The sequence below is a fragment of the Callorhinus ursinus genome, unplaced genomic scaffold (assembly GCF_003265705.2).
Source record: "Callorhinus ursinus isolate GAN/ISIS: 27379988/994484 unplaced genomic scaffold, GSC_fseal_2.0 scaffold74, whole genome shotgun sequence".
NCBI lineage: Eukaryota > Metazoa > Chordata > Mammalia > Carnivora > Otariidae > Callorhinus > Callorhinus ursinus.
In genome coordinates this window covers 4,136,202-4,158,036 of record NW_027397136.1, presented here as the reverse complement: position 1 = coordinate 4,158,036, position 21,835 = coordinate 4,136,202, and the positions used below count along the sequence as shown (strand labels likewise).

The 21,835-nt window shown below is 53.3% G+C and overlaps 1 protein-coding gene across 3 annotated transcripts in view; it reads right to left on the bottom strand.

Annotated features, from left to right (window-relative positions):
• TEAD4 (TEA domain transcription factor 4) overlaps positions 1-21,835 on the bottom strand; it is a 66,496-nt gene that overhangs the window by 7,024 nt on the left and 37,637 nt on the right. The window contains exons 2-9 of one of the 3 annotated variants that reach the window (XM_073886952.1): positions 21,434-21,537; positions 21,277-21,341; positions 20,771-20,833; positions 17,060-17,188; positions 15,969-16,012; positions 15,384-15,439; positions 12,802-12,941; positions 11,510-11,683 (exon numbers count right to left, since the gene is read on the bottom strand). In XM_073886952.1, coding sequence (XP_073743053.1) covers positions 11,510-11,683; positions 12,802-12,941; positions 15,384-15,439; positions 15,969-16,012; positions 17,060-17,155 — 510 coding nt within the window. In that variant the 5' untranslated portion in view covers positions 17,156-17,188; positions 20,771-20,833; positions 21,277-21,341; positions 21,434-21,537. The remainder of the gene's footprint in view (positions 1-11,509; positions 11,684-12,801; positions 12,942-15,383; positions 15,440-15,968; positions 16,013-17,059; positions 17,189-20,770; positions 20,834-21,276; positions 21,342-21,433; positions 21,538-21,835) is intronic. The other 2 variants (XM_073886950.1, XM_073886951.1) reach the window with 2 other exon arrangements.

The following is a 21,835-nucleotide window of genomic DNA, read 5'->3' as shown; positions in this document are numbered from 1 at the left end:
ACAAGTCTGACTGCATCCCTCCATGGTTAAAACGCTCTCACTGAGCCCCCTGCCGTAAGAGAACATGATGCTCACTCCCCAGCCTGGCTTGGGAGCCCCTGGTCCTCTAGATCAGCTTCTTGCTGTTCCCCAACACACATCTTTTCTTCCTCTGCTGACAGCAGAGCCTAAAGTGCCTCCCACTGGATGTTGCATTGATTTGAAATTTTCCTCTCAGAAAAGGTGGGGTAAGACTCCCGATTTCAGGGGCGCCTGGGTGGCTCAGTCGTTAAGCGTCTGCCTTCGGCTCAGGTCATGATCCCAGGGTCCTGGGATCGAGCCCCACATCAGGCTCCCTGCTCAGCGGGAAGCCTGCTTCTCCCCCTCACACTCCCCCTGCTTGTGTTCCCTCTCTCGCCGTTTCTCTCTCTGTCAAATAAACAAATAGATAAAATCTTAAAAAAAAAAAAAAAAAAGACTCCCGATTTCACACACATCCCCCACAAGAGGGAAAGAGCAGGATCTCGGCTTCAGTTTGATCAGTGAGGCTCCCTGACCACAGGTCCAGCCCAACCCCACACAGCGGACAAGTGATGGACCCTAGGTGTTCAGACTCCCACTCCAGCACTTAACTGAATCCAGCAGAGTTACAGGAGAGAGAGGGAGACACTGGACAAGACAATTCAGTGCCTTGGCAGCTCTGAGGCTGCCATTTAGGTGTCCCCATCCCCAGAACTTAGGCCCCACATTGATTCACCCCATCTGAGCCAGGGGTGCTAACAGAGCAACTTAGCACTCAGAACAAATGCACAGATTTAAAAAGGCCTAGTCTGAGGGTGCGGCCTCTCGTCCCACCTACACAACTAGCCTGGAATCCCTGCCAGGCTGGACCCGCAGTGCAGCAGCCCTATGAGGCAGCAGAAGCTCTAGATGCAGCTAAAGAATCTGACATCAAGGACTCCTCTGCACAAAAATAAGGGGCTCCTCAGAACCCTGGAAGGTTCCGGCACCATTCAGAGCCGGGCACCGGGCAGTTCTATTACTGGCCATTAGGGGATGCTCAGTCATTATGTTTCTCTCCTTTGCGGAAAGAAGTTTTCCCAAGAGCAAGAACATTCTCTGGACTGGTGGGGGCTGTTAAATGTCTTACAGCACAACAGAAATATTATGGAGCCACAAAAAATGTTGAGAAGGACCTGTGTTTACTATTGTGAATTGACTACTACAACAACTGTTATGTGGCGGGGGGGGGGGGGTTAGGGAACACAATGAGGATGTTACTTTCATGATGAAGAAAAGACAAGAGGCTGTTTTCATGTTGACTAGAATGGCACAGGTTTCGTGCACTCTGCGATGGTTTTAACGAGGCCACCCGGAAGACAGGAAACCAAGGAATTACAGCTACATTCAAGTCAGGGCTCAGCCTCCGAAAACAAGCAGCAGTGTTGTAAACACACCGCATCCCAGCCCCGGCTGGCCTCCGCCCCCACCCTGGGGTGGGGACGGAGCTGGGCAAGCAGTGGGTGCCCCTGAGTCCCGGCCGGGGTGTACCAGGCCTCGCTGGGCTGGGAATGAAGGGCAGCTGGGAGTGGCACAAGGCCTTACAGTCAAGTATAAGGGACCAAAATCCAGCTCTCCGTCTTTTTCCCCTGCTAAGTCACATGCTCCTCCTAGGAGACCAAGTTTGCCAGACTTCTTTAAAAAGGAACAGTTTGCTCAAAGTATGCTGCAGCTAGAAGCACGGGGCAGAAGCGTGAAAATAAGCTGGCAGGAAGCCGGCTGCCTGGGAAGGGCAGGCACCTGAACACAGGGTGGGGGGGGGGGGGGGTGCTGGCCGAGCAGCAAGGCCCGGGCATAAAATGATGGCTCTCAAATGACAGCCGCTGCCGGGGTCCTGTTGAGTAAGGGCGCACCTGCATAGCCCCTACCACAGGCCCTACTATGCGCCTACTGCTTTCTCTTAAATCCACTCTTTTCCTTAAGCCCATGCTAAGCAAGGTTATCCATGAAATCAGTCAGGGATTCTATTTTTTCTGTGATAATAACTGCAAAACTATTAAAGAAGATATTTGTTTGTATGCCACCTAAAAGAACGCTGCGCACCAGGGTCAGGCAGGACTGGCCCAATTCCTCCCGGGTTCTTCCCAGCGCACAAAGGTCACAGCTGCCTAGCACCCCACAGCGCCCTGGACATGCCATGCCCTTCATCACCTTGTGCTGCCAGAATCCGTTCAGACGGCCTTGGCCCCTTCCAGATGGCAAGCACCCTGCCAGAAAGGACTAAGCTCTCCCAGGGCTCGGGCCATGCCTAGGGTGAGGTGGGCCGGTCTCGAAGGCTGCCTGCTGTTCAACCTCTCAGCTTTGGGTGGCGCTGGGTGAGAAGAGAGGTGAGCCCCGCATCACCACACAAACAGGTCTTGGTCCTAGCCTCCCACTCACCTGGCCCTTCCATCCCTCAGTCACCCACTTATCCTGCCCCAGCCCAGCACGGTCAAGGGGAGTGGGGCCCAAAGAGGCTGAGACATCGTCTCTGCCGTCAAGGAATTCCTAACTGGTGGGACAGCAAGTAGCATAAACGCGATGGTGTTTGAGTGGTGGAGAGAGAGGAGCACAGAGATAAGGAGGCAGTGGGAGAAAGATAAACCTCCCGCAAATGACCATCCAAAGTTGGCCCCAGGGCCGGCCCAGTGGCTGCACGGCACCAAGCCAGGAGATGCAGCTGGCGACACACACAGCCCCGCCCAGCACCTCATCTCGTCCTCAGTGCCCCATCCTCCTACTACCCCACCCCTCACCCGCAGCCACACTTCACACACTTCCCGTCCACCCCGGCACCCCTCACCCTAACGCGCTTGGCTTCTCTTTCTCAGCCGAAGAGGAAGGCTGCCCGCCCCCCGCCCTCCTGCCCTCCGAATGCCCCCACGCTCTCCTCCCTCCACCCTATTCATAGCGGTGGTGCGGGTGGGCAGCCCAGGCAGGGCCTGGAACAGGTGTGGGGGATCGGGTGACTGACAGATGAGCCGAGACAGCCGCAGCCCTGGAGTGGGGGCCGGAGGGGCTCAGATTCATTGTCAGGTGCTGGTATGTGCCTGGGAGAAATGTCAGGGCCCAAAGGGAGCAGCTGGGATGGGGGCTCGTCTGAGGTACCCTCCTCCCTCCAAAGCCTCAGCTCACCTCTGCCCAGCATTTTCAATTTGCAGACTGGTGTTAACAATCCTGTGTCCAAGAGCCCCCTCTCCCCTTCCCCGAGGACAGAGGTGGCCCCAGCTGGTCCCACATGTTGTGGAGAAGGAGGGAGAGACTTCAGCTTCTCAGTCCCCCCTCCAGACCCCGCATGTCGCATCCAACAGAGCACAGCCGCACAACTCAACCCTTCGGGCACCCCGAAGCCAGCCCCAGGGGAAATGATTTGTCCAGGCAGCCAGAAGCCTAAGAACTACAACCACAATCCCATCAAAGAACAGCAACTTTCACTGGGGATGGGCTAGTAGGCTGGGTTGGGGACATCAAATCTCTCCTCCCACTCCATGAGGGCCCTGGTCAATGCCCCAGCGCGCACGCTCAAGGCCTGGGCTAGGAAAGAAGGGAAGGCTTCGGGGGAGGCGGCTTTGTTTCCATGTCTGAGCAGCTTTCCTTTCTAACGGTGTGCGGCGAGCCTCACAACAGCTGATGGCAGGGGAAGGAGTGGCCAGGCCAGGGCGGAGAAGAGGGTTCCAGATGGCTGGGAACACCAGAGCTGGCTGTGAGGACCCCATGGCTGACCAAAAGGCTCATGCTTAGCAAACAGGAGCATTTCTTTTCTCCCCCATCACAGATTTGTACTTCCCTAGAGCCTCTGCCCTCCCCACACAGGAGGGACCAGATGACTGCCAAGGAGCCCTGGGCGCCGACATGCCCCCATCTCTGATTTCATGTGTCCTCTCCCTGACCAAGTGTCTGGTCTTCAGAGAGGGCTTGGCTCTAGGGGCTCAAGCAAGGGGCAGGGGCACCTCAGAGTCCTCAGAGACACAGCCTCCTGCAGGTCCTCAAGAACAAAACTGCTGATGGTTCAGACAGAGAAACGGGCCCAGAGAAGCGGAGATGCGCTCAGGCCACAGCTCTCGAGCGGTAGAGCAGAGACGAGAGAGCCTCTACGTCCCAGCTGGAGCCCACCGCTGCCCCCCTGCTCTCCCAGGACACACCAGGAGGGCCCCACCTGTAGCCCACCATGCTCTCCTATATCTGTATACCTGTTATTGCCCCAGGACCCTGAGATCTGCTCCAGATCCTCCCACTTGGAATGTGAGCTCCTGGAAGACAAGGGCCATGTTGCGTCCACACAGCAGGGGCCCGTGGGCTGTGCACACGGGCAGAGCGCAGAGGCCACACGGGGAACCAGCCTGACCAATTTTCTCAGCACCAACTGTCCCCTCCCTTCCCTTCTCCCATCCATCAGTACCTCCAACCTCCCTGAAAACATCAGAAGGAAGGAAGGGATGTGGGCTATAAGTAAGGTTGGAGAGGAACATTGTAATTCCTTTTCCCTACCTGCCCACTGTCACCTCCAGGCAGGACAATCCTCCTCATTTTCTGGAAGGCAAGTCTGAGCTCTAGAAAACCCAAGAAGCCCAACCAGCCGACTCTACGCTAGATGCACCGTTCGGTCTGCCATCACCACACTATCACTATTCCTCAGGGCCTTGTGGATCCTTTCTTAGGCAATCCGGAGCCTTCTCCAACAGGAACAGGGGGAGCTCAGGACCCTGCTTGAAGGGCACCCTAGGCACTCTGTAAGGTCGGACAGTTCCATGTTCTGGTTCCAAGCACGCACCCTAGAGACACACTGAGTGTGAATCCCCATTCTGCTGCTATTAACTGGGTGACCCTGGCAAGTCATTTCACCACTCTGTGCCTCAGCTTCCCCTCTAAAGAATGAGGCTGTCAACTGAACCTGCCTTCGGTGTTGCAGCAAGCATGAGACATGCTGATACGTGTCAACTGACTAACAGGGCCTGATATAGCCTTCCACAGAATGCCCTGACCTATTTCACTAACATGTATATCACAAGAACGACCAAAGGAAAGAGGCTTACCCTGGCTGGGTGTCTCAAAGCCAGGCCCTTGCTTACTCCACGCTTCAGTGTCCCCCCGCTTTGTGAAATGGGAAGCCTAGGATGGTCCTCATCTGGATGGTGGCTAGAAGAATACAGAATAGTACTACTGACTAAAAGAAGGCAGCAGCGGGCGTCTAGGTGGCTCAGTTGGTTAAGCAACTGCCTTTGGCTCAGGTCATGATCCTGGAGTCCAGGGATCGAGTCCCACATCAGGCTCCCTGCTCAGCAGGGAGTCTGTTTCTCCCTCTGACCCTCTTCCCTCTCGTGCTATCTCTCATTCTCTCAGATAAATAAATAAAATCTTAAAAAGAAAAGAAACGAAAAGAAAAGGCAGCAGTGAAAAAGGCCCCAAATTCACCATCCCCCCCGCCCAAGTACTGTTCCCACAAACGCCTCTTGCCAACCAGGCCTTCCTTCTGATCCGAAATTGCAACCCAGTGCTGAGAAAGAGTCACAAATCACCTCCCCCAAGCTCCTTCTTCCACATCAAGGCTAAGCCTGGACTGGCTTGGAGGCCTGGGGGAAGGAGCACTCAAGAGAGGGTACGGGCTTCCCCAAAGGAAAGGCCAGGAGCCTCCTTAGACGCACAGCAGGAAACGGGAGCTATGGCTGCCGGCCACCGCACCGGGGCTAACAGCTACCCACAGCAGCGCCTCTGAGTTCCAACTTCCATGTCCAGGGCTGAAAGGGAGAGTAGGAAGAGGAAACGGGCGAGTGAAGTGGGTTCAGCCCCTCCTGAAAAAAGGGAGAAAGACATCCTACCCCATACATCACACTCTAAGGCCAACCTCTCTGGCTGAGGTCCTGAGGAGGCTGACGCACCTGCCTGACCTAAACTAGAACAGCCTCCTCCTCACTTCCAGTCTGGACGGTTGATTGATCCAGCTCAGGACAACTCTGGCCGTATCCTGCCTGTTCAAAAACCTTCAGTGATTCCTCATTACCTAAAGAGAAGGGATGGCAAATACATCGCAAATGTGCCACTAGCTGCCCCCACTGCTACACCCATGGCAGTCATCACGAGTCAATCCAGAACCTTCTCCCTCTAGATCTTCTCAAGCCAGCATGCCAAACAAGGACTACCAATCTGCGAGAGGTGACACTCCAGTTAAAACTGCTTTCCAGGACATCTGGTTAAAATGGGAGACTGACCATACAAGTTCATTTTTTCCCCTTCCAGGGAACCAACTAGAAATGATAGCAAAGAACTTTTTTTTAATGTGCTACATCATAAAGACGAAGCAAATGGAAGCAAAACCAAAATGGCAAGAGAGTTCCACAAATTCAAGAAGACTAAAGTCTGACCACAGCTAGAAGGAACTCAGTCGGGCAAAGGAAGCAAATGGAATCACAGCCTCAAAGTGCCTGCAGAGGGCGTAGAGATAGGGGAGCCGGCATGCTTGAGAGAAGCCCTGAGGGGCTCAGGCCTGGAGGGGCCAGGACGGTGCGGGCGGGAAAGGCACAGGCTTCACACAAGAAAATAACTGAAAGGCCCCACCAAGAGTGGTCAGGCCTCCAGGCCTGCCTCTTCCACCCGTCAGCAGAAGACCCAGAAATAATCACCAGAAATTAAACAGGAGGGCTTCAGGTTTCAGGGAGCCTGGGCAGGTCAAAGAGGGGGAGAGAGAATTGAGTGAAAGCTGCCATAAGAAATGCTTGGATCCCCAGCCCTCCTCACTGCCCCATGCCTTGGATGCAATGACCAAGTATATCCCTTCTGGGGGCGCAATTCAAGGAATCTTCTCTGGAGAAACTAAACCACCTCAAGGGAAAAAAAAAAAAAACTCTAATAAACACACTGACATTCACTGGTTCCCTCAAAAAAACCAGATGGCTCCTCAACCCCAAGCACCTTAAAGTGAAGCCCTCCAGGTGACAAGTCCTACCTTGTACACAGAGCTTTCAATCACTATTAAATATGGACATGGCACAAACAACAAAGAAAAGAATCCATCAGATGTCATCAAAATGAAAACCTTCTGTGCTTCAAAGGACACTATCAAGAATGTGAGAAGAGCTGACAGACTGGGAGATGGTATCTCCAAACCACACATCTAATAAGGGACTTCTATCTATAATATATAAGCTCATATAATATAAAAGCTCATAAGCTTTTATTATGGAATAAAAGACAACCCAATTTAAAAATCAGCAAAGGAGCTCAACAGACCTTCATCCAAAGAGGAAATACAAGTGACCAATAAGCACAGGGAAATGCAAATCAAAACCACAAAGAATTCCACTTCATACCCACTAGGATGGGTATAATCAGAAAATATCAATTGTAAGCAGGGATATGGAGAATCAGGGACCCTCGTATAACTTCTAGTGAAAATGTAATAGGGTGCAGCCACTTTGGAGAACGGTCTGGTAGTTCCTCAAAAAGGCAAAGAGCTGCCGTATGATTCAGCAATTCCATACCTAAGTGTCTCACCAAGAAACATGAAAACCTATGGCCACACAAAAACTTGTATATGAAGTCCACAGCAGCATTTTTCATACAAGGTGGAAACCCAAAAGTCCACCAGCTGATGAATGGATAAACAAAATTTGGTATATCCATGCAATGGAGTATTACTGAGCCATAAAATGGAATAAAGTTCTGATTCATGCTATAATACAGCTGAACCTTGAACACATTGCATTAAGCGAAAGAAGCCAATCACAAGAGACCACATATTGTACGGCTTCATTTATATGAAATGTGCAGAAAGGCAAAGCTACAGTGACACCATTGGTGATGGCCTAAGGCTGAGGAAGTGGGCATAGGAGGTGGTAGCTAAAGGGTGTGAGGCTTATTCTGGAGGTGATGAAAATGTTCTAAAATCGATTGGTTGCACAACTCTGTGAATATACTGAAACACTAAACTGTACACTTTAAGTCAATGAATTATATGGTAGGTGAATTATAGAATAAAGCTATTAAAAAATATGGGACAAAAAAATATGGCCAAAGATTATAGATACTGACAGACATCAAAACAGAAAAAAAAAGGATGAAAAGGAAACAAAGACAAAGAAGGGAACAGAAGAAACTTTAAAAAATGATTCTTACTTCATATCCCCAGAAAGATAAGAAAAAAATTGTAGTCATGAAACAAAATCAGGATGTAATCAAAGAACAAGAAGGAACTCTTAAAAATTAAAGACATCATGGTCAAAGTTCAATATTCAGTAGAAGGTGGGGCAGAGAATGCCACCATATTCCACTAATCTAATGCACCACTAACTGTACCATGATCTTCTGAACCACTAAAAAAGAAAAATGCCATCAACTTAACTATGAATACACTAGCAACTGAAAGACTCATCCATCTTCTTCTATAGTCATAGAACCCTAATTTTATTCAGAATGGCAGTTTACTCAACTAAAAGAGTACATTTCCCTGGCTCTTTTGCAGCTAGGTGCAACCATACAACATAATTGTTGTGTGTGACTTCCAAGAAAGCTCCATAGAGGGAATGAAGTTGGCTTCCTCCTTCCTGATGCCTGGAGTATAAATATGATGGCTGGAACTCCAGAAGCCATGACCTTGCGCGCAGAAGCCATGCACTATGTATGGTAGATAACTGAGGAGGAGACAAGATTTCTGGTGATTTCAAGGAGCTGCTGGACCAGCCTTGGACAGTCTACCTCCAGACTTACTTTACATGAAAGAAAAATAAACTACTTATTTATGCCACTGCTACACTGGGTTTTATGTAATATGTACTCAGATACACTCAACCAATTCAGAAGAATTAGAAGATAAAGTTAAGGAAATCACCAAGAAAATGAGTTGGAAAATCAACAAAGAAATTGTAAAAATCACAGAGAGTAAGCCTAGCATATACAACATAAGACTAATAGGGGTTCTTGGATAAGAACACAGAGCCAACAGAGGGAAAGAAATAATATAAGTAAATTTCCCCAAATTGAGAAATATTAATCTCACAATTCAAAGTGCCTGGCTGAAAAAATCAGAAAGTAAAAACACACATATCCCAAAGCTCATCTGTGTGAAACTTAAGAACCTAAGGGATAGAAAGGAAACGCAAAATTTTCAGAGAAAATAAACAAAAACAAAACAAAAAACAAAAACCCAAGTGACATAACAAAGGACAGAGAATTAGAATGTAATCATACTACTCGTGTTTGAAGACAATGGAGCAATGTGCTGAAAAATGATTCTTGAAAATCACTGCTGGGAAAATGATTCGTGACTTAGATTCTATACCCAAACTATCACCAAGTACAAAACAACAGGCAAAGACTTGAAGCACACATTTTTCCTTTGGGAGGTACTAGAGAATGCTTTCCAGCAAAATAAGCAGAGACACCAGAGAGAGAGAAATATGAGATCTAGAAAACCATAGTTTCCATACAGGAGAAAAGTAAAAGCAGGCTCCAGATGACAACCACAGAGCAGGTCGAGAATAACCTCAGACTGGAGCAGAACAGAGGCATGCGGGAGGAGAATCTCCAGGAGAAAGGGGGAACTGATGAATGATTTGATGGGTGTGAGCATTTGGGGAAAAACTTTTTTTTTTTTTAAGATTTTATTTATTTGACAGGGAGAGAGACAGAGAGAGAGGGAACACAAGCAGGGGGAGTGGGAGAGGGAGAAGCAGGCTTCCTGCCGAGCAGGGAGCCCGACTTGGGGCTCGATCCCAGGACCCCGGGATCATGACCCGAGCCGAAGGCAGACGCTTAACGACTGAGCCACCCAGGCGCCCCATGGGGAAAAACTTCTTAAAAAAAATTTATATGATGGTTATGATGGAACAATACATAAAATTTTAATAGGATTATTTAGAAACACGCTAGTAAGAAAGCCATTTACTTGGAGGAAAAAACAAAAAAGTTGTACAAGAAATAAAATGTAATTATAATACATAATTACATACTAAGCATAATTCTTGGCTCTCTGGCGGTCAATCTGCATGGTCAAAAAAACAAACATTTTATTGCTTTTATTAAATTATACAAGTTACTAGATATGATAGGATTGAGATGACAAGGGGAAAAGTGATATAACACCACTAAGGTTTTTCTATAGTACCAGAACAAGTACATAATGTCTCTGTGGTGATATCAAGGTATAGCGAGACAAGGGTATGACTTTGAACTAAGGAGATAAGACCCAGAACAAACAGCAGAAATTTACATTGATTGCTTCTGGGGATTGGGATTGGGGCTGGGGTGGAGTGAGACAAAAATCTGATGCTTCTCATTATAAGCCTCTTGGTATTAATTAATAATATAACTTAATATCCATTGATTTAAAAATAAATTACCTATTTTTCATCCCAGGATAAAACAAAGATTTTGTATGAGGAGGACCTTCAGGATCTGACTCCCCGTTCCAGGTTTATTTTCCGTTATTCCCTGTCACATACCCGTACCTATGGCTTTCCCCTCTGGAGCCCACTTCCTTATGCTTCTTCCCCCAGGCTGTAGCAGCCCCTCCCGGACTGCGCCTGATAGATCCTGCCCATCCGTAAAGGCCCAGTCCGACTCCCTTCTGCTCGCACAGCAAGACTGCGGAGTGCAAAAACCAAGCACCTTAAAGCTCAGGAGCCCCAAGTCTCAGTTCCAGCACTGTCTCTTCTGGAGATCACCAGGCTCATGGGAGGTTTGATGATAAGGACGGACAGCCAGGCTGGAGGGTCCTAGCTAGGGGCCCGGAAGCCACCGGGAATTATAAATAAAATGCTTCTGAAATTGTTCAGAGGCTCCAACCAACACGCAAGAAGGCCTTGCTGCACTTCCCCGCTGCTGGCTAAGGGTGCACTTGTCCTACTCTCTTCCCTGCACCCCTTTTCTGTGTGTACTGGGCCCCTGGAAGGCAAGCCCCCAGAGCAGGTCCTACATCTACTGGTCTTAGAGGAGATGTTTCAAAAGCAGGGAGCTCTCCTCACATAGCACCCACCCAGGGGTGAGGCAGGGAAGGCAGCAGAGGCTAAGCCTATGGGCTGAGCTGTCTGGGAAGCTGGGTGCGTGTTTCTCTTGGGGTGAGCTACCTTAATCCTAGAGCCCACTTCTACAAGCCCTGCCCAACCCAACAGCTGCCCTACTCAAGCCCTGAAGCGAATTCTGGACTTGGCATTCAGAGTCCACGTGGGCTCTTTGCCTACCCCTCCTTCAGTGTCCCCTGAGGTCTTTTTCCAGTACTGTAGGCCCCTTGAGGCTGCACTTCCTGCCCGGACACGGCTGCCATCACCACCTCTCAGAAAAGGGCCTTCCTCACCAGCCCGGCCTCAGGCAGCACGGGCCAGCTCCCCGGCTCAGCCTCCCGCCTGTGTGGGCCCGTTTTCTGCTTGCACCGCCCTCTGCACTAGCCCTGCCCTCCCCGGGGTTTCTACTCGTGGAAAGGGCACCTGATGCCCACTCTTCTTTTCTCATTATCATCAGCGTATACCAGGGATTGGAAGGAAGAGTTTATCAAAGGGCTTACCCAGAACTTCACAAGAAAAAAGGCATTGGAAGGTCCCCGTTCAAAGAGCTCCTTGAGTCCCCCCTTTTTCTCTGGGAATTTGTCATAGATCTGGCGGATGTCCACGGCTTCGAGGTAGGGGTCACTGTAGCTTGGGCTGGACTGGCCGATGTGCACAAACAGGTGCTTGTTGTACTGTGGAGAGAAGAGAACAGCTGGATTGAGAGTCAGGTGCAAGGTAGCAGGGCAGACAGAGCAGACCAGAGCTCAGAGCACAGCCGTGTGACCTGGAGCAAGTAACTTCACCGCTCTGGGCCTCAGTTTCCCAACTGGTAAAATGGAGACAGGAAAAGGATCCAATGTAAAGCAAAGTCAACACGCATAAAGCCTCTGGGGCTGTGCCTGCACCTAGCAGGTTATTGGGACCACTGCAGTTATTGGGATCATTCTCAGTCCTGGCTGTGTCACTGAATATCGTTATGCAAGTCATTTTCTACCTTCGGGCCTCTCTTATCTCATCTGTGATGTCAGACCACTGACCTACATAAGGTGTTTTCAGATGTGCTCCACCCCGCAGATGGGGGCTGGGCTGCCTGTGCCCCTCACAGGCACCTGGCTACACCCAAAGAATGTCTACTTTGTTGTACACACTGGGCTTCTGAGTAAGAGTTGGATTAATGGCTCCTCAGCTGAAAAAACAAGTTTGAAAACATCAGAGTGAAATGGTCTGTCAAGTCCCCCGGGTTCTAGTGCCGTATCCGCCCTGCCTCCTCCAGCTCCAACTCCTCTGACCTTTCCAGGTGACGCTGGTCCCCCAGGACACAGACAAGGAAGGGGACCGGGTGGGGGTGGGGCTCTGCTCTCTGCTGGCATCCCCAGGATGTGGGTCAGACACAGAAGTCTCCTCAGAGCCACGGGGGAAAGGATGGAGCAGGGGGGAGCGCTGGGGGATAGGGCAAAGCACAGGGAGGGAAGAGTCCAGGTCAGGGAGGGAGCAGCAGAGGGAGAGGCCAAGGGTACTGGGATGGACAAAGAAACCAGGAGAGGGAGCCAGGGGAAGAGGGGAGGCGAGGAGGCAGAGTGAGGAAAGAAGAGGGAGGGGTGGACAAAGGAAAGGAAAGGGGGAGGGAGGGCCAGTGGACGGGAAGCCTGGGAAGGAAGAGGAGATCTAAATGAAACCCAGAAGTGGAGTGGGGCGGAAGGCCAGGGCGGGAAGCCAGAGGCAGGTGGGGAAAGAGCTGAACACACGGGAGCGGGAGCCTCCAGGAATGGGGGTGGGTAAGCGAGCTGGCCAGGCCCAGGCCAGGACCTACCGTATCAGGGTCCTGCTGCTGTTCCAAGAAGGCAGAGAACTCCAACATCCAGAGCTTGGAGCTGGCCACACTGCGGCCCTGCCACGGGGGTGCCGGGGGCGCTGAGGGCGACGGGGTGGGTCCTGCAGGAGACTCAAACCCTGCACACAGCGGGAGAGGCACATGGGGAGCGGTCCACACACGGCCTCCCTGCAGACAGTCTCTGCGAGGATCCCAGGCCCAGCAGTGAGACCCCGAGCTGGCTAGATCTCCTGCCTCCCCAAAGTAGACCTCCCAGCAGGGGTGGTGGAGAGGAGCACTTGGCCTGGTACCAGCCAGTCCCCTTGGGCCCCTGGGAAGAATTGTAGTCAGGGGAAAGTGGAAGCTGGATGGGGAGCCAGGATGCCAATGGGACTGAGAGCTTCCTAAACAGCACCACTAGGTTCTTGTCGAGGAGCTTCTGGTCCAGTCAGATAACCAGGCACAGCGACTGCTACAGTGACATAAGCCCCGTGAGAACAGGAAGGTTCCTGATCTGTTCACTGCGGTCTCTTCAGCCCCTACAACAGTGCCTGGCTCAGAACAGGCCTTCCCTACAAGTTTGCTAATAAAGGAAGTAAGGAACGTGGTAAGAAATGACAAGGTATGCACTTGGGGGTGGACAGGGAAGGTTTCTCCAAAGAAGGCGATGCTTGAAGGAAGCAGCAAGCACAAGCAGGAGGCAGGAGATGAAGACAGGGAAAGGACCCTCAAAGCAGAGCACAGGGCAGAGGCAAAGGGAAGGGGCTGTGAGAAGCTCAGGGGGTTTGGAAGCTAGGTCTTCGGCGGAGCTGGCGAGCAGGTGAGTTTGTGCCATGGCAGGAAACAAAGGTAAAGAGAGGGGTCCAGGGTGGGGCTAGGCTAAGTAAGCAGCATGAATTTGAGCCTGAGCGTTTGGGAGTGACAGAGGATTTTAAGCAGGGCAGTGGAATGATCAGACCTGCGTTTCTGGAAGGTCCTACCCAATATGAAGGAAGGACTAGGCAGGGAAGGAGGCCGTCAGAAGCATGGTCCTGGGGATGTTTTCCCAGGGAAAAGATGAAGAAGGATTGATTGAAAGCAGTGTAGCAGAGGGAAGAGTAAGGGACAGAGGAGGCACAAGAAGGGAGCAAAATCCCGGGCCCTGGTGCCTGACGGGATGTGAGAGAGCAGAGCGGTAGAATTCCAGAGGCCTTCCTTCCAGGCCAGGAGGAGACTGGAGGCCCGCGTGCTAAGGCAGGTAACTCAGGAGCACTCGAGGAAGGAGACGGAGAAGAAACAGAGGGGTGGGCGGAGGGCCATGCTGGACACGTGAGCCGTGCTTAATGCCCCAGCTGAATCACTTCATCTGTTCAAGCACTGCTCACCGAGGAAGGGTTAGGGTGTGCAGCCACAACTGGATACACGGAAGACGCAGACCAGTCATTCATAGACACTGCCCCCCTCAACCCCAGATACTGGCAATAAAGTGTCAAGTGCTAGATGGGGGCGCAGAGCGCTAAGGGCGCCTCAACTGGGCAGGGGCAGGGAAGAGAAGCTTGCAGGTGGACGGGAAGCCTGAGCTGAAGCCCAGAGGCAGGGTGGGTGGGGGCACGGAGGGAAGGAGGGAGAGGGGAGAAGCTGAGTCACCGAGGAGAGCCATGCAAGTCCTACTACAGACTTCAGATCGTATCCAGAAGGCACCAGGGGGCCAGGAAAAGATGTTAAGCCTAGGAACCACAGGTTGGGATGGATGCTTTATGAAGGTCATTGGGGTGAATTGCAGGGTGAAGAGGGGAGGCAAGGTAAAACGGGGGACAGGTCAGGAGGCTACTGCAGTCATGCAGGCCAGAGTAGGAGGGCCTGAACCAAGACAGGGGCCAGTGAGAGGAGGGGATAGACAGGACGGACTGCTCGGGGCTGGGAGAGAGCAGCAATCAGGACCCCAGGAGGGGAGCGCGCTGCTCTCGGAGCAGGACAAGCCAGGCAGAAGGTCGGCAGAGTCATTCCCCCGGCCAGAAAAGGTGGTTACGGGTGAGAATCCTCCCTGCCCTGCAGAGAGGAAGGTGGTAACGGGCCTTATGGGAAAGAAGCAAGTGTGCCCTGAGCAGTGAGAAGGAGGGACACCCACGCTCCACGCCTCCACCCAGGAGTGCTCCCTCTGCTAACCAGCAGCTCTAGGTCAGAAAGCTGTGCTCTCCTTGGACCTCCCATTTTGAAGGAGGGGATTACAGTGTCCCCAAGAGGGGGGCCATTCCAAGAGCCAAGCTGTTGCAAACACCCGTGCAGCATACGGGGGTGGCCAGCTGGAACAGGCACTCCCCTTTGAACTGCGTGCACCCAGGAAGGCCCTGAGCCCAAGCTGGGAAGCAGGTCAGGCAGCCCAAGCGGCACGAGGGGCCTGGTGTAGCGCAGAGGTGTGCGTGGTAGGGGCAAGGAATGGGGTAGAGCCAGGAGACTGGGATGTCTGGTCTGAGCACGTGCCAGGGCCGCAACTAAGAGGGCCATGAGATGTCCAGTTGTCGGGGGGCCTGGGACCCTGGGGGGTGGGGGGGAAGGGGCTGCAGGCGTGCGAGGCACAAGGGAGCCGCGCACTGCCAACACACCTGGCAGAGGCAGCGAAGGCTGGACAGCGTAGGTTTGCTGAGAGAACGGTTTCACACTGTGGGAGACAGGAGAAAGGAGGTGTAAGCCTTAGGGCAGGGGGCAGCCCAAGAGCCTCCAGCACTGTCCAATGCTGTGTGTGTGGCTGGCCCTGGTGGTCTGGCCATCAGTGGCCTTGGGGGGCTCTGGCCATCTGCTCCCTCCCTTGCCAAGTCCGTAAGGTTTCATGGATGACCCAGAGAAGCAGCGTTGTCTATTGGGCAAATCCACTCCTCCCTCTCTTCCTTCCCTCCCCTCCTCCCTCCTGCCCTGGCCAGCCAGAGGTCAGCTTCCTAGCCTCCCTTCTCTCGGGGTCCCAAGCTCTGGCCCTGCTTCACCATGGACAGACTGGCGTTTCAGCAAATGCCACCCCAGGGGGTCCACACTGCAGACTGAGCTGTTGCCTGCGAGCAGGAGAGCTCAACCCCAAAGCCCCAGCCCCTCCTGAAAGGCTGACCCCAGGCTGCAGCCCTGTCCCAGACTGGGAGCCAGGCTCCACAGCACAAGTTTATGGGCTCAAGTTCAGTTTGGTAGCAGGCCATACTCACTCATGGGATGTTCCGGCTTGGCCCGGCAAGGCTCCTTGCCAAAACTGAGGAGGCAAAAAGCGCAGAGTCAGCCCAGCCCCATGCACGGGGGCCGTGATGTGGGGGGGCCAGGCAGGGGCCTCAGCTGGAAGGCAGGGCTGGGGGCCTGGACCCCGTGGGTGGTAAGGAGAGAGAGTTAGCGCTACTATCCAGTACTAAATGTGTTTCGAGGAGCTCTAGTCTCTGGACCTGCTCTGCTGAGAAGGTTCTCCGGGGTTTGGAATCACGGCAGCGATAGTCCTCCCTCAGAAGCCCACAGTGCGTAGCAGCACAGAAGGCCTGACAGTCCCAGATTTAAGAAACCTATTTAGTTCTAAGTGTCCCAAACTTCCTTACACAGAATCACTTTGTGTCATTATCTAGGTAATACCCTGATGGACTAGTGGTCTCTGGAACACACTCTGAAAACTGCTGGAGAGGCTCACTGAACATGGGGCCAGTCACTGTCCCTTCCCCATGCGCCTAAGGCAGTGCTGTGGGTGCATCGTGAAGACCCATTTAGTCCCTACAGCCAAGACAACCCTGTGAGGACACAGCCTTTCTAGACCATTGTGAAAGTGTCACTAAGCTGGCCACGGTCAAGAAACTTAAAATCCCAACAAGAGCCTGTTCCTGAACACCAGCTCTCTGACTGGAAGGCGAGCAGGGCTGGGTGCCTGGGGGAGGGCCGAGTGGTGGAGGGCTGCTCAGGGGTGCGCTGGCACTGCCCCAAAGCCTCAGACTTCAGCCCGCATCCCGGGATGTCAGCCCCCTCGTCTCTCAATTGGGCCAAGTGCAGAGCTACTCAGTCAGTCAGCTAGTGGGGGCGGCTCTGCCCCCTGTGGAAGTTCTGCTGTGTCACTAGCAAGGCCCCCGCGGAGGCAGGGCCAGTGCCGGCAGAGCTGTGCCTCAGCATGGCCCCTCGGCCCTTGGTCCCTCCTTCCCCCGGCTCTCCAGGCCTGGGAGGACTTGAGAGAAAAATGGGGCCCGGCCAGTGCCCCCGGCTCCTCAGGAGGGGGAGGAGAGAGGAGGAGGAGCTGGCGTGGCCTCTGACTCTAAGCAGCCCCACTTACCCCTGAGACTGCTGGGTGGCCTGGGCCCCGGGCGAGGGCCATTTTACTGTGGAAGGCTGTGGCGGAGATGGCCTGGGCGGGCGACATGGGAGCCATGCTCTGCAGGGCCTTGTCCTTAGCTGCCTGGTCCTGGGGAGACATTGGAAGGGAGGGCCTCAGCAGTGGTCACCATAGCAGGTGCGGGCGAGGCGGGGTCCGGGCTTGTGCTCAGGGAAGCTGTCCCACCGCCAGTGGCCAGAGGCCTGGACAAGGCCCTGGGGGACCAGGCTGATGCCTATGCAGTGCTAAGAACTTGGCTTGTGACTGAGCACAGGCCACTCGGTTCAACTGGTTCCTCTGATCAGTTTCCTCCTCTGTCAAAGGGGTAAAATACTTGTCCAGGCTATTTTATTAGACCATAAAGGGTCCTGGGAAACCATCTGCCAGACCGTGTCTCAATGAAGGCCTTTTAGTCCTTGCTCGCCTCCACACCACTGGCGGCTGGCCCGGCACCTGGCTCAAGGTAGATGGTACAGAAACATGTCAGAGCCCTCCTCGAATGGCCAGGAGGGGCCCTCCGTGCTCACCTGGACTGTCTAGAGGCCTGGGACAGTCTCCCGCGGCCCCGCCTGTCTCAGGCCTGCCTTATGGGTCTCCCCTTGCAGTGCGGACGCCCAAGGCACCCCTGCCTTTTACATGGCAGGTATCAACACCCGCTACTTGCCCTCTATGGGCCCAAAGACACCAAAGAATGGGTTCGCCCTGCACAGGCTCTGAACTAACAAGTACTCAGGAAAGCACCTGTAAGCACTTACAACACTGGCGAGAACAGTAATAATAATCTGTATATGTGTGTAAGCCAGCGGTCCCCAACCTGAGTGCCCCACTCCCACAGGTCTTCAAAATGATGACACATATTTCAGTACTTCTGTATTTCAAAAAGCCTAATGGGAACTGTGTTTTTGTACAAAGTAAGACCACATTTATAGACTGGAATGGCAAGCTTTATTCAGTTATGTGTAACTTAATTGAGGCCAAAAGATTGGATTATTTCAGCTCAGGAGCTCAGATTAGGAATTCTGTCTTTATGATGAGTATTTTTAAATGGAAAAAATAAATTAGTCATCATCTGGTAATTAAGTTGGTAGCCCCAGACAAGTGTAAGAACGGACGGAGGCCCTTGCAGCTCACAGGCGCTTCCCCGTGACAGTTTCTCCCAGCCCCCACAACAGCCCTGTGAAGCAGCACCACCGTGGGGGCATGAGGCTCTGGGGGCCCAGGTGGTCCCCCAGCGTCCTGGCACCTCACGACTGTGGAGCCAGAACCAGAGGCCCTGCCACTCGGTCTCTCCAGGACCATGTACACTCACGTGGCACAAGATGGCCCACAGAAGGTCAAGAACACGGCCTCACTTTGATTCTGAACATCACAGCACTCCCGTGAGGCTGGCGAGACTGGTAGGATCCCCATTTTAAGAGGAAGAAACAGAGGCTCAGAGAATTTAGGGCGCTGACAGTAGTGATGGCTGGCCCGAGAGCTTGGTCCAGGTTGGCTGTCAACTCAGCACTGGGCCTCTGGGCCTCTGCAGGCCTGGGGGGTGGGGGGGCAGGGGGAGGGAAGAGTGCGCACAGCACAGCAGGCACAGACCATTCTGAAAGGAGGGCTCATCCTCAAACCACCGTCCTTTTGGGTCCAACCTGGGCTTTGCTCTTAGAGGCTCTCTGATAACCAAAGAGGGAGCTCTCAGCATAAGGTGGCCTCTTGCCAAGGACACGTGCACAGCTCAGGAGGGAAAAGCCAAATGTGCCCAGGCCGGCCGGCCCCGGCCTCTCCCTCCAGGAGGACATGTGTGATGCAGCAGGCCATACCCTCAGAAAGCCTGCGGACCTCTGTGGTTAACAACTGCACCATGAGGCTGGAGAGCTCCATCCGCTCAATGTCTGCAACTTACGGCCCTTCCCAGAGAGCTGATCTCAACAAATGACCGGGGCTCAAGAAACGTCCTCACCCAGGGTAGAACAGGAATCAGGGGGAAGTGGGAAGGACCTAATGGGGAGTGACATAAATGACCAGGTTACAAGGCCAGGGAGTCACTGAATTTGGGGCTGGAGAGGACCTCAGATACCACCTTGCTTCACCGTGTCATTTCACATTTTAAACCGAATAGAGCTCAAGGAGAGCCAGTGACTCCTCACGCTCACATGGCCCAAGGGGAGAGCCAGCTAGACCAAATCCCGAATCCTGGAGGATTTCTACCTAGGAGAAGTCTGTCCACCAGGGAGACAAATTATGTTGGGTCCCAGACCCCTCTGAGAATACGACAAAATCCTCAGACCACTCTCCCCGAGAAAATGCACACACATAAAGATCTGCATATTATTTAAGGGGCTCATGGCTCCCCTCAATGTCTGTCTAGTGGTCTATGAGAGCTCTCCCCAGCCTCTAAGTTAGAGCCTATAGACAAAGGTAGCAATTCCTTGAAGTAAATGTGGGCCATACGGTCCCCAAGGGAATTAAAAGTTTCCCTCAATGGCTATAAATAGAACACTGGAAAGTGTCTTCTCCATTCTGGCTCCCTGCCAGGGTCCCAGTGAGTCAGAGGCAGACCAGAGAGGGAAGTAGGGAGCAAGCTGGACTCCAGGCCCCAGGGGTCTCCAGGAGTACATGTGCCCAGCCTGAGAGGGAGGGAGCGACAGCTGAGGCCCAGCCACCTGTCCAGGGGACAAAGGATCGAGGTGCTGGGCTGCAGCTGTGAGGGCGGGGGACAGCTGGGCTGAGTGAGCAGTGGGGCGTGGCTTCCTGGGAGTTCCCACCATTCATTCGGAGCCTCCAGTGTCAGGATCATGGACAACCAGAGCCACATGGGACCTTCAAGCTCATCTAGTGCAGAGGTTTTTAACTGGGCTCTAAGCTACTCTGGGGTTCAAGAGCCATGGAGCATGAGAGGTAAATAGGAGCAGGGAGTCTCTGGTCTATTCTGCACCAACCTAGCTTTGACCAGGGTAGCTCCTTTGATAACATATGGGTGTGGTATTTTGTTTGGGGAAAAAACAAAAGGGGCCTCCACTGCTTAAACAAAGTGTGTTAACTGCTGGCCTCAGTTTGAGACCCCAAATGTCAGCTCTTCCTGCCAAGTAGCTGGGCAAGCTCTGCGATGAACACCTCTATGATGCGGAGCTCATTCCCACCTGGTATTCACCAAAAGGGTCCCCTGACTCTAGTGTCCAGGAGGCGCCCCCCATTGGGGGGTGGCTGGCCCTGTGAGGTGGGACTGATCTGGGAAGGGGAGAGAACTGCCCATCTCAGAGAGCAGAGCGTAGGAAGGAATTCCACCAGCTCCCACAGTACCATCCACCCCACCCCCACAGCAGTGCCTCCCAAGCCTGACCACCCCACAGGCTCAGTGGATGGCAAGGAGGGGCCAGGGCCTCCAGGAGGTCCTCAAGGAATAGGGTGTGGAGGGCAATCCTGCTGTGACCTCGGGATGCTGTAGAGCCTGGTGATCATAAACACACACACACACACACCTCTGACATCAACTGTCATTCCGTGTACAGACAAGGAGTAGTTACAGGCTGAATCCCAGGAAGCATGCTAGCTCTGCACATGAACAGCCAGCCCCTGAACCCAAAGGGAACACTTTTCCTACTGGAAAAAGAACCCTAACTTCCAGGAAGTTGGCCCCACCTGTTGCCCTAGGTCCTCCCTCCCACTGCTGCTGGTTTGCCTTACCTTTAGCTTGGCCTGGATCTCGCGGGCTTTGCGACGAGCCAGCACCTGGATGTGGCTGGAGACCTGTAGCAGGAAGAGAAGGCTCCTGTCCCTACCTCCCAGGAACCCTGTGCTCCCCCTGCTGGCTCCTCGACCCTCAGCCCTCCACCATCCTCAAACCACATCTGAGTGAATGAAAGGGGCAGTCAATGGTGGGCCTTCAGTCCTGCCACATCCAGCTAATCCAGAGTCTGGCAATAAATCAAAGTACAACGCCAGTCCTTCACTCTCTGTTCTTCTGGTGTCCTGGAGAGGGGAGGGGAAGGACTCCCTCCCAGCTGATGGCAGCAGGGACTGCAGGGAAACTGAACGGTCTGTGGCATACCAAAAAGAGATAACCCCTCTGAACCAGCCCCACCAAGAACCCACCCTCTGTCCTGCAGAGGGCCTGGCCCACCACGGGAGCAGACTGGGACTGCTCCCAGGGTACCTACCCCTGGGACCCACGCTCATCTCCCAGGGCCCACCTGCTTCCTGGTGCGCGTCTTCCCTGTCCGGAGCTTGATGTAGCGGGCAATCAGCTCATTCCGACCTACAGAGACACCAACAGCCTCTCAGCAGGAGAAGGACAAAAGGCAGAAACACAGGAGGATCTGGGGATCCCTTCCCTCATCCTCTGCCCACCTTGAGTGGGGACTTGAGGTGAGGATTCTGCAGGTGTCCTCCATGGATCCCAGCAATCTCCCAGCAGCAAGAGGAAGCTGAGGCCTTGCTGGGGGAGTGGTAACCTGAGAGCAAGGTGACAGGGCTGCAGGCACCATACAAACTCGGGGAGCTCCCTTCTCCCACGCTGGCCACCTCCTCCCCCCACTCCACAGCAGCCTGACAGCTGCCAATCTGTCCTGCCTCTTCCTGGGGCCTTCTGCACACTTGGGAGGTTGCAGGGCAGTGCCTGGGCCTTGATGCTCCCCCATGCACACCCCCCCCCGCCACTGCCCACAGCTTCCACCACCTCCATAAATGAGCAGGACCTTACGAGATGTCTTGCCTTGTCTCCTGACGGGAGACAAAAGTGCTGAGACACTG